The 12152-nt window shown below is 42.2% G+C and overlaps 1 protein-coding gene across 6 annotated transcripts in view; it reads right to left on the bottom strand.

The window, feature by feature from the left end:
• Window positions 1–12152, bottom strand: part of Pkn (serine/threonine-protein kinase N) — a 724111-nt gene that overhangs the window by 466679 nt on the left and 245280 nt on the right. For all 6 annotated transcript variants that reach the window (XM_080278058.1, XM_080278061.1, XM_080278062.1 and 3 more), the window contains one exon: window positions 10970–11159. In XM_080278058.1, the coding sequence (XP_080134184.1) occupies window positions 10970–11159 (190 nt within the window). The remainder of the gene's footprint in view (window positions 1–10969; window positions 11160–12152) is intronic.

Below are 12152 nucleotides of genomic sequence, written 5' to 3'. Positions count from 1 at the left end.
GCGAGGTAGGCCAAGGAGAAGGTGGAGAGATATGGTGGATGAGTGTGTGAAGAAGAGAGGTTTGGAAGTCGGAAAGGCTAGGGAACTGACAAGAGATCGAGCTGGCTGGATGAATGTTGTGAAGAGAGGTGCATGATCAGGGATTTGCCACCCCTTTTTAACGTGGTAGCGTGCGGACTGACTCTATCAGATATGTTTGTGTGACGTTACAGAACGTGGTGAATGTTTTTGGCGTATCCAATACAGCCAGGATTCCGGGGGCTTGAATGATGAGTAAATGAAAGCGTGGCCCATTGGCTGGCCAAATTTGGGCTGTCTGGACATTGCTACTCCTCACCCTGCCCTAGGGTGGGAAAGGAGGTCCAGATGATGATGATGATGATACAATCACAGCCTTTTTCCACTCTGCTGGCACAGTTTCACTCATCCATGCCTTATTACACATCTCCAACAAGCAATTCATTCTGCTCTCTCCACTAGCCTTGATCATCTCCACATACCCCTCATCAACCCCAACTGCTTTCCCATTTTTTAGCCGCTTGACAGCATTCTTCACCTGGATTAATCTTACTTAAAGGATTAATATTACTGACAAGTTTCCTAAGCGTATGGGAGTTTTGATATCTGTGGGACATGTGTCCTAAAACCAGGGCTGGAGCCAGCTTGGAAGTAAGAGTAAAGAGTGGTTGGAAGAAGTTTAGGGAGTTTTTGCTTCTGACACTGAGAGGGCTCTCCCTCTGAGATAAGGAGTCTTCTTATGAAGCATGCCTTAGGAGTGTAATGTTGTTGCGTAGTGAGACTTGGCCAGTAAAGTATGAAAATTATAGCCTCAAATGTACAGAAATTAGAATGATCAGATGGATGTGTAATGCATCAGAACCTCAGAGGGTTAGGAATGCAAATGAAGAGTTGAGAGGAAGGATGAAACATGAGTGTGTTGGTGATGGGATGTAAAGGGGTAGACTGTGATGATTTTGGTATGTGGTGAGGATGGAGGATAACAGCTGGGTGTAGAGGGTGTGAAGTAAGAACACTGAGAGTAGAACTGCTAGACACACACCGAAAAAGACTTGGGACAAGGTTATGCAATGTAACTTCAGGGACAAGGAACTCAACAGAGGCTGCTAAAAATAAAGCAGCATTGGCAGCCACCATTAGGTGACCAAGATCATCGTAAGCAAGCATGTTGGAGCCTTTCAAAACAAAATGGAACAAAACTAAAATCATGTACAGTCAGTCCTCGAGCAACGTGCAGTTAACACATTTTTGTTCTAACACGGTCAGCATAATGCAACAGGTCATAGTCAACACAGAGAAAATCTTGAGCTGACGCGCGAAGTGTCAGCTGGCCTGGAGATGCAATTGGAAAGTCATGAACAGTGATGTCACCTGCCAGACTTACCATGATTGGCCAGCTTATATCCAGGTGCATCCACCTCCACCAACGAGGTCAACTCCATTGTTTCAGCCCTGGACTTTGAAGGATTCAATTAAAGTGCACAAGCAGCAACATCTCAACAATGACAACAACAACAATGGCTGTGGGGGGTGGGGGGAAAAGTGCTGCAGAGCTAAGTATCAACAACACACAGGTACCCAGCCTAACTTTTGTTTCTGTTAATGCTGTTTTAATACCATTCATGTTCTTAATTACAACTGTTATACAGTATCTCATTCACTGTTTTACCTGATGGTAGGCAGAAGTACTGTAGGGGAAATTTATGTCGGGCAGGGTGGTAAGAAGGGATAAAAGTGAGAGTTTTGGAAAGTCACCAGAACACATTGTACCATTATACATACAAACATATTGTTTGAGTAACGCATGTTTGAATAGCACAGTCCTTGTCCAGTCCCTATCGTTCATGTTACTCAATGCTTGTCTGTACTACAATACTTAATTTATTCTAGCTATAGCCAGATGATTGTATTTTTTTCACAAACCTGCCTAGCAGTGAGTAGGATAATGAAGGATACATCTAATTCCTCCAGTCTGACATATCATTCTAAAGCTGGTAAAAATATGATACAAAATATGCCATTTGGTACAGGTGTTAAAAGTTTGGTGGAAATACTGACAGTATAAAGACGAGAGGAAGGAGTAGTTGCAAGGAGAGTGGAAAGGTTACAAAAGGATGAGAAAAAGGCAGAGTATAAGAGAAGTGGAGGAACGATTGGGCAAATATGAATTGGAGCAGATGGAAGACGTGGAAGGTGTGTGTAGGATATTTACAGAAGAAATATGTGCAGCATGTGATGTGGTGTGTGGAAGGAAGAGAAGACGGAGGGGGGTGCAAGGAACAGCGTGGTGGACTGAAGAGGTGAGACAGGCTGTGGCACAAAAGAAGAAAGCATACAATGAATGGATGAGAAATAGGGGTGTGGAAGAAGTTGAGAGGCGGAAGAGAGAGTTACATGTAGAAAGAAAGAGAGAGGTGAAAAGATTAGTAAGAGAGAGTAAGAAGAGAGTGGATGAAGAATTTGGAAGGAATCTGAGTGTAAAGTGGAGGGACTGTAAGAAAATGTTCTGGAGAGAAGTGAAAAGAGTAAGACAGGGTGGAAGTGAAGTTAGCAGCGGAGTGAAAGATAAAAATGGTAGATTACTAGTGGAGAAGGGAGAAAAAGTGAGCAGATGGAGAGAACACTTTAAGGAATTGTTGAACATACAGGATGGAAGTAATGCGAGTATAAGTGGCTGGGGAATGGCTGGGAGAAGGAGGGAGGTGAGAAGACAGGAAGAAATCAGTAGGATAGAAGTTCTGGAAGCAATGAAGAAAGTTAAATTGGGGAATGCCCCAGGAATTGATGGAGTGTGTGGTGAAATGCTGAAGAATGGGGGAGAGATAGTAATAGAATGGATGCGGAAGATGTGCAGATTGGCCTGGGAGGAAGGTAGAGTCCCGGAGGATTGGAAGTCAGGTATAATTATTCCCTTGTACAAAGGAAAAGGGGAAAAAGAAGTGTGTGGTAATCATAGGGGCATTTGTCTTCTTAGTATAATAGGAAAAGTGTATGGTAGGATACTTATTGACAGAGTTTGAGAAAGAACAGAGAAATTAGTTGGAGAAGAACAGGGAGGCTTTAGGAAGAGAAGAGGTTGTGTAGATCAGATATTCATTCTTAGATCTTTAGTGGAAAAGTTTCTAGAGAAGGGAAAGAAGTTGTAAGCGGCTTTCATGGATTTGGAGAAAGCATATGACAGGGTGGATAGACAAGGATTGTGGAAAGTGTTTTAAGAATATATGGAGTAGATGGGAAGTTGTTGAATGCTGTGAAGAGTATGTACAATGGTGCTAAGGCTGCAGTGCATGTGGATGGTGAACTAAGTCAATTTTTCTCTTTGAAGGTTGGGTTGAAACAGGGATGTGTCATGTCTCCATGGTTGTTCAATCTGTACATGGATGGGATAACAATAGAGGTACAAGGTAGGGTTGTGGATGTTGGAGTGGCCCTGGTGAGAGAGGATAGTGTTTGGAAACTCCCTGTACTGTTGTTTGCAGATGATACTGTGTTGTTGAGTGAAGACGATGGGGAGCTGCAAGGCTTGGTGGATGAGTTTGGGAGAGTGTGTAAGAAATGGAATCTAAAGGTGAATGTAGGGAATAGTAAAGTGATGGTCTTTGAGAGAGGTGAAGTCAGTGAACGTACAGCGAGGTTGGATGGTGAGGAATTGGAAAATGTGAGTACGTTTAAGTACTTGGGTAGTGTGATGAGTAAGGATGGAGGTTTGGAGGGTGAAGTGCTTGAAAGGGTACAGCAGGAAAGAAAGGTTGCTGGTTCTTTGAAAGCAGTGATAAGAAACAGGGAAGTGAGCATGGAAGTGAAAAAGTTACTACATGATAGTATTGTGATACCAACTCTAACGTATGGAAGTGAAGCTTGGACATTGTTGGAAGGACACAAGTCAAGAGTGAGAGCAGTGGAAATGAGTTATTTAAGAGGAGCCTGTGGAGTCACATGTAGAGACAGGCTGACGAATGAGGATATCAAGGAGCGTTGTGGTGTTGATGTGGATGTGATAGGAAGCGTTATGAGGAACACACTGAGGTGGTTTGGCCATGTGGAGAGGATGAAGGGTGAAAGACTGACAAAGAGAGTGTATGTGAGTGAGGTGGAGGGGGGAAGAGGGAGGGGGAGGTGGAGGATGAGATGGAGGGATGGGGTGGAGAGGTATATGAGAGAGGGGGGTGTGAGTTGGGAGCAGGGCAGTGAAATGGCGGGGGACAGGGTGACTTGGAGGCGATTTGTTTGTGGCCACCCCAAACGGGATTGAGGCGTCTGGCAATAGATAGATAGATAGATCTGCTCGACCAGACAGATCAGGTTTAAGCAACAATAACTGACAAAACAAAACCGATAAACAATCATGACGTGTGGGGGGGGGTGGAAGCATTCTCTATGAGAGGAAGTGACTGAGATAAAAGAATGAAACAATCATCAAGGTATCTAGAGAAGGTAATGATATACAGCATTCCTTATCAAGGATGGAATGGGAAAGGCACAAGTTAAGATGAAAAGAGGACACAAAGTAAGTGATGACCATGCTACAAGACTAATCATCAGAAGTGAATGACACAAGTGAGATCAAATATGTACTGTAAAATTATGACGACAATGATATGTATTGCATACAGCATAATGCTTGTCTATCAACCATTAGGGATCTCCCAAATTTCACAGAAGCTTGGAGAAACATAGAAATAACACTCTAGCAAAAAAGAAAAGGCAACCAGAAAAATAAAAAAGCAAGAGTGAAATTTAACTGTGGGGGGGGGGGGGAATGATTATGGTATCTTCAAAATAAAAGATAAGGGAAATAAGGAAAACAGCTTGTGCAAGGAAGCAGAGTTAAATTGAACAAATCCTTATAAAAAAATATGGCACAAGGATGTTAAAAAAGAAGAAGAAAAAAAAAAAAAAAAAGTAGTGAACTTATGAATTTAAACTCTTACTTGTTTTATAATTACTAGAGAGTAAAACAATTAAGAATAATATAAATTCATAGGTGAGTCACTGATGAAATAAAAATATCCTGTTTGGTAAGCGGCCCATGTGGGAAAGTAGAGAAGCCAAACAGTAACTTTCATACTGATACATGTGGGTGGCATGAATGTGTCATATCACTGGCTGCTTTACATGTATATGTATGAGTTTACTCACACTAAAGGGAGGAGAGTATGTGCATGAGGTAAGTTATTACAGAAAACTGGGTGGAAACAGTTACACGTCAATATAATAATCACGATGATGATTTAATGGTGGACGGTGAGAACAATTCTTAACTCCATCACTTTCATGAAATCTTTTAATTCTTTCAGTCCGGGGATATACTTTCCTGGTTCTCAGTCCTGCTTCCTCTAGACAGCTATAGTGTATCTGTCTTAGAAGAAACTCTTTTAAGTCTGAAAATCTCTCTCCTAAAACCGTGGACTGCAAGCCACAGCTCAGGCTGGGTAGCATCACATTGCGAGCCACAGCTCAGGCTGTGCTAGCCGTGCATCACCATAAACAACTGAACCCCTACGCAAACTTACGCATGGTGCTACTCAAAGACCGAGAGAGAGAGTTTTTTTTTTTTTCACCAGATGATGCCCTGGATGTTTATCTTCAAGTTCATAATATACAAAAACAAAAATTTTTATTTTATTTTTTTTTCATTTTTCACTACTCCCATACATAAACTCGCATGGCCCTACACAATGACGGAGAGAGAGAGAGAGATTTTTTTCTTTTCACCAGATGATGCCTTGGATATTTATCTTCAGGTTTATAATAAAAACTAAAAAAAAAAAAAAATTCTTCGTTTTTTGCGCACCACGGGGTGGGATGATAAAAAAAAAAAAAAAAAAAAAAAAAAAAAAAAAAAAGATAATTGCGCAATCCACAGGTTAACTGAGTACAACTACTGTATTTGGTAACAGTAAGAATGGGAAGAAGATAATGTCCCCAATGTCCCCAACCTGAAAGAGTTAAATCTTAATAATGTTACCTGACAAGTTTAATCATCTAATGGGGGACTTCTAGGAGTGAAAAAGACAATTATTTTTTATATAATCCCATCTGATTTTTTTTTTTTAAATCTTCTTCCTACCACTAAACAATTATAATAACCCCTGTCAAGCTGCAGACCTCATATGGGGCACAACGAAGGTCTGCATGGGACAAGTTGCAAGTCTCATATGAGGTACAGTTCACATTGGTTATACAACCAATGATTCAAGAAAGGTAAGCTTAAACTACCTTACAAACAATCAGCCCAAGAGGAGTTAATTCATAAAAGGACTTCTGGTACTAAGGAAAGTAGGCATGACCTCTAGGCTTGCTGGATGTGTAAAATTTGCAAAGCTGGGATGGAAAAATGTAAGGACAGTTGAGAGATACCCCCTCCCCCAAACCACCACCACCACACACTGGACAATCACAGGTTGGTGATAATGATGAATAAGCAAAAGGTAAAGATGAATGAAATCTGATGGGGTAATCATCATTATCATCCTAACCCTAAACCTTACTTCTCATTAGTGTTAACATAACTGAAAAAAATATAGGTGGGGGCACTCACCATCCACTCACTCAATGTAGTCCTGCTTTGGGTGTCTGCCCTTTCCTCTCTTCCACCCTTCCTGTTCTGTCTTTCTTCTTTCTTTCCTCTTTCTTCTGCCTATGGGTGACTTTACACTGAGTGACAAGCCAAATGGTTTCCTGTACACCAGGAAACCATTTACTACAGTTGGTAGTAACCATATAACCAAATTATGGCACCTGGTGGTTTAGTGGGTAATTAAGGTGCTCCAATCGGATTGAGCCTGTGTAGGTTTATAACCAAGGGGTGGTTGGGGTTTATTGCTCACGTAATGCCACTCAGGGATGAGTGAGGCTGGTCACTCTCATCTTTAATGCCAGGACCAACTTGCCTAGCCCCAGGTTCCTATGCTCCTTATGGGGTGACATAGGATTGGATGATGGATGGATGGGAGATATAGAAATTGATTTCCTACACACTACGACAAAGTAATAATGGGAAATGATAAACACTGATGGCTGTGTGAAAACAGTACAAATGTATGTAAAAATTAAGCTGTTTGCTGTCCTATTCACGGTGCCTGCCAGTGCAGCAAGCAAACAATTTAATTCACCTAAGTAGAGTATTAACCCCTGATACCAAAAGAGTTAACTGAAAAAACTGCACTGTATATATCTCCTCCAGGTTGTAAAGTCTATCCTAAAATGAATAAAATCAGCAAGAGACACCTAGACTAAAACAAATTATGTCATCAAACTTAAGATGTCACAGGCCCCAGTCAGGGTGATTATCTTGCATAAATGAGCTAACACCAAGATGAGGATGAAGTTTCATCTGTTCAACCAAAAAAATGCAACCACAACACAAACCAGTCACCCAACCTTCAATGTTCTGGAGTATGGCAGCCTAATCTTGAAGCTCCTGTATCTTCAAGAGAATGGTATGGGACTGTCAGTTACCATTAACATTTTATTCAAGAACTGCATAATGGAAGGTAAGATCAATGTTTCAAAGGGACAATGTTTCAAAAAGGAGAGTGACTGGACACCTCAACTGTATACTTAAAAGGTTGGGGGTTTGCTGTGAGGTGAAATACAAAGTGAATATTTGCACATCATAAAAGTATGAATATGAGAATGATACAAGTATGAGGAATTTCATTACAAAGAAAATTGGATATGAGAATGATATTAATAAAATGAAAGATTTAACTATCACAGAAAAGTATAACTATATGAATGATGCTACGAGAATGAAAGGTTTTGAGTGCAAGATCGTGACAAACTATAAGAGAATTTCTTGATTTCTTACTTAACCCTTTCAGCTAAAAAATGTCTTGTATTTCCTTCCTGTTTGTGTCCAGATGACTGTACAGTAATCACTTAATTATCCGGACGCTCTGTATCCGACATGTTCCATATCCGAACATTAGGTCTTGGCTCTATTATATCCATATCCGGATATATTTGTCCGTATCCAAACAAAATTTCCAAAATCGCTGGCTGGGCAGCCTACAAATTCAAAAAATCAGTTTGGAGGTTGGCCTAACTCTCTGGCCATGTCCAGGTAATAGCCCTAACCCACAAGCTGAGCAAATATGGCCATCTGGCTCCTCGCCAAACAGTCAAAGTTCCCCGGGCCGCCAGGATCACCGAGAAGCTACCAGTCGCGCTCAGTATTACAGATCCTAACCTACAAGCTCAGCAAGTATGGCCGTCTGACTCCTCACCAAACGGTTGAAGTCCCCTGGCCGCTCGGATCACTAGGACACATGCAAGTAATACAGACCTTAACCCACAAGCTGAGCAAAAATGGCTGTCCGCATCATCACAGAATAATCAAAGTCCCCCAGCTGCCCGGATCACTCTAAACATACCTACTGCGAGCAAGTAATACAGACCCTAACCCCACCCGCACAGCAAAAACGCCTGTCCAAGTCTCCCGGCCACCCGGATCACTGGGACCGTACCAGCCGCGGGCAAGTTTACAGACCCGAACCCCCCCCCCGCAGAGCAAAAACACGTCTGCCTCCTCACCATGAGGTCAAAGTCCCCGGCTGCCCTCGCTCCCCCCCTTCCCGTCCCTGATCTATCCCCCTTTACAATCAGCACTCCCAGATGTGTTTCCCTCCCTGTCCCCCCATCCTCCCTTACCCCCTAACTAGTGTGCTGCCTGCCTGGTCCCCCACCACCTACCTTCCTGCATCGCCATGAGTGATTTGTTTTAGTTTCTGGTTGTGGTAGGTGGTGGTGACCATCATCCACTCACTTTATGTAGTGCTGCCTACTTCTTCCTTAGCCTTTATCATTCTTTTTCTGTGCCTGCCCTCCTCTCTCCCTATTTCTCCCATCTTTCCTATCACTTCTTATTGCTTTTCTTTCCTTTACAGGTGGCTTTACATTGCGTGACAAGCCAAATGGTTTCCTGTAAGCCAAGAAACCATATACAACGATGGGTGGTAACCATATAACCAAACCATGCGTGCTTTCTGTGTCAATAAGTGGGTTGGTGGAGGGTTAGTGCCCCTCCCCATTAAACAAATAACTCAGACAAATGGCCACTCCTTGCGGGATTGTGGCGTATGGCAATAGATAGATAGATAGATAGATTTATCCATCCATCCATCATCCAATCCTATGTTGCCCCATGAGGAGCGTAGGAGCCCAGGGCTAGGCAGTTGGTCCTGACATTTAAGATGAGAGCGACCAGCCTCACTCATCCCTGAGTGGCATTACATGAGCAATAAACCCCAATCACCCCTTGGATATAAACCTTCACCGGTTCAATCCGACTGGAGCACGATAATTACCCACTAAACCACCAGGCGCCAAAATTTGGTTATAAAGTTACCACCCAGCATAGTAAATGGTTTCCTGGTGTACAGGAAACCATTTGGCTTGTCACTCAGTGTAGAGTCACTCACAGGCAGAAGGGAGAGGAAAGAATGAAGGAATGAAAGACAGAGGAGGGAGTGTAAAGTCACCCATAGGCAGAAGGAAGAGAAAAGAATGAAGGAAAAAAAGAAAGAAGATGGAAGGAAACAAGGATGGAGGAGAGGACAGGACAGACACCCGAGAGCAGCACTACATTGAGTGAGTGGATGGTGGGTGCCCTCACCTACCTATAGATTTAATCAAATAATATTGGTCATATCAAAATTCTGAAAGCATCATGAGAAACCTCGTGAAATTCTACATCCAGACATAAGCTTACCTCTTGCACAGTGCAGGCAAAATTTAGAGCCAGGATGTTGGGAAGTGATCTGATGCTATTTATATTTTTGAACAAGTTTATTCTCACTGCATTCCTGTACTTTCACTCAACAGTTTTGTGTGTTTTTATTATCTTCTCTTACAGTACTGTATAAACACAAGATGATGGTGTACAATGTATACCAATATAACCAATTTCACGGGGCAAATTTAGCCGTGTAAATGTTTTTCTGTGGGTGCAGAAACTGCCATAGCTAGGTTCTCGGCTCTGTTGGTATCCCAGAAACTTACTGAAAACTTAGGGTTCCAGAAAAGGTTAAAATTCTCTTGTCAACCGTCATTTTCATTGTCCCCCCCCCCCACTGTTTTCTTAGTGTCTATAATATACTGGATATTCCAATGTGTGTTTTGATGTCTACATAGCTGAAAGACCAAAGAACACTGCCACAAACAGGAGAGGTACTGCACACACTGGTGGAGTATTTGTAGATTTTTGTTTAAGCATTCTTTTCTTAGTGTCTAGCATTATACTGGATTTTCCATCTGTGTTTTGATGTCTAAAAACAGCTGAAAGACCGGAAAACACTGCCACATTTAGAAGGGGTACTGTACATATAGGTTGGGTCTAGGTAGGGTATAGGTACAATGGAGGATATTGCTCTGTATCCGGATTTCATCCGTATCCCGACACGCCTTTGGCTCTATTGCATCAGATAACCAAACTGCATTGAGCTTTGGAAAGGCCTCTTGTGTTGAAGGGATTAAATAATGATGTATCTAACTCATCTATTTTGAAGAGTCAATCCTAGGCTGAGCAAAATCATCAAGTGGTAGCAAGAATGTAATAATAATTACATCCAACCAAAGGAGTTTAAGAGAAAAACAAGTTGGGGTAACATGAAAATGCTATGCACTGCTGTTGAGTGAAATTATAAGCACTGATGAAAAGATACAAAGTTATGGGAATGTGGCTGTGAGAGGATGGATTAAGGAGAAGAATGAGAAACAGTATAATGATGAAGTTTCTTTCACAGCATTTATGAGTGGAAGGTGAGTGCCTCCACCTACTCTTGAAATCCTGATCTGTTATAATTTGAGATGCCTAGACTCTGGGTCTAAGAAGAGGGGGGGAAGTACACTTCTGTACATCCCTTCACTCATAATTTACACCAATGAATGTACACCAAGCATCATAGTAAAATAACAAAACTGAGACATTTTCTTCACAGTGCCTCACCTTTACGTTTCCCCTCTGCATCCAGCCCGTTCTCCTCCTGGCTCTGCTTGGCTTTCATTCTCCGCATTTTGATGTATTCAATTTTTGCTTTGGAGTCTGCCAGCATCTGTTGAGCCTCACCGAGCAGTTTCTTGTCCCGCATTGGCCCAGAACTGTACATCTGTATCATGTTCTCTGCCCCCGCCTTGACCTGCAACCAACGAGGTGAATCAAAACATGATTAAGGTGTCTAGCAAGAGACAGATAGATAAAAAGAAGTACCAGCCAATCCCATTGTACCTCCTTCATGGCACAGGAGCCCAAGGCTAGGTTGCAGTAGTTAGGTACACTTAAAGGCAGATGGTCAGCCCTACTAAGCTTAACACTATTACAAGATGATATAAACCTCCAGTCTACTTTGGGCAATCTAAGGTCCATACTTTTTCTTCCATCAAACATTTTAATACTGGTTAAGAAAGACCTCTTGACTGAAAGGGTTATTTATTTTCATATTCTGCAACTTGTGGCCTCTTTGAATGTGAATCACAGGTAAACTAGAAAGCACTCAGAGAGATCATACCTCTGCCAATGTCCATCCATCCATCATCTAATCCAGTGTTGCCCCATGAGAAGAGTAGGAGCCCAGAGCTAGGCAAGTTGGTCCTCACATTTAAGTTGAGTGACCAGCCTCTCATCTCTGAGTGGCATAACATGAGCAATGAACCTCAACCACCCCTTGGATATAAACCTGCACCGACTCAATCCGATCAGAGCGCTCTAAGTATCCACTAAACCGCCAGGCGCTACAATTTTGGTTACCACCCAGCATGGTAAATGGTTTCATGGTGTACAGGAAACCATTTGGCTTGTCACTTAGTGTAGAGTCACCTGTAGACAGAAGGAAGAGGAAAGAATGAAGGAAACAAAGACAAGACGAAGGATGGAAGGAAAGAAGGAAGAGAGGAAAAGACAGGCTCCCAAACATTGCCTTTAAAGAGATCCGGATCCATGGAGATACTGTGTGGAATACATAGGATCCGGATCCAGTCCCAAATTTAATCAACAGTTCCTTGACCCATGGCTCACTCTTCCATAAAATTTTTTTTGAAATTCATTGAAAACTTTAGGAGATATTGTACACAGGATCCGGATCCATATCCATGCCAAAATTTGATCAATTCTTTCTTGGCCCAAGACCCACCCT

Source organism: Coenobita brevimanus, chromosome 72, assembly GCF_032717465.1.
Source record: "Coenobita brevimanus isolate Jiangsu-jjx chromosome 72, ASM3271746v2, whole genome shotgun sequence".
Classification (NCBI taxonomy): domain Eukaryota; kingdom Metazoa; phylum Arthropoda; class Malacostraca; order Decapoda; family Coenobitidae; genus Coenobita; species Coenobita brevimanus.
This window is presented reverse-complemented; position numbering and strand designations above follow the sequence as displayed.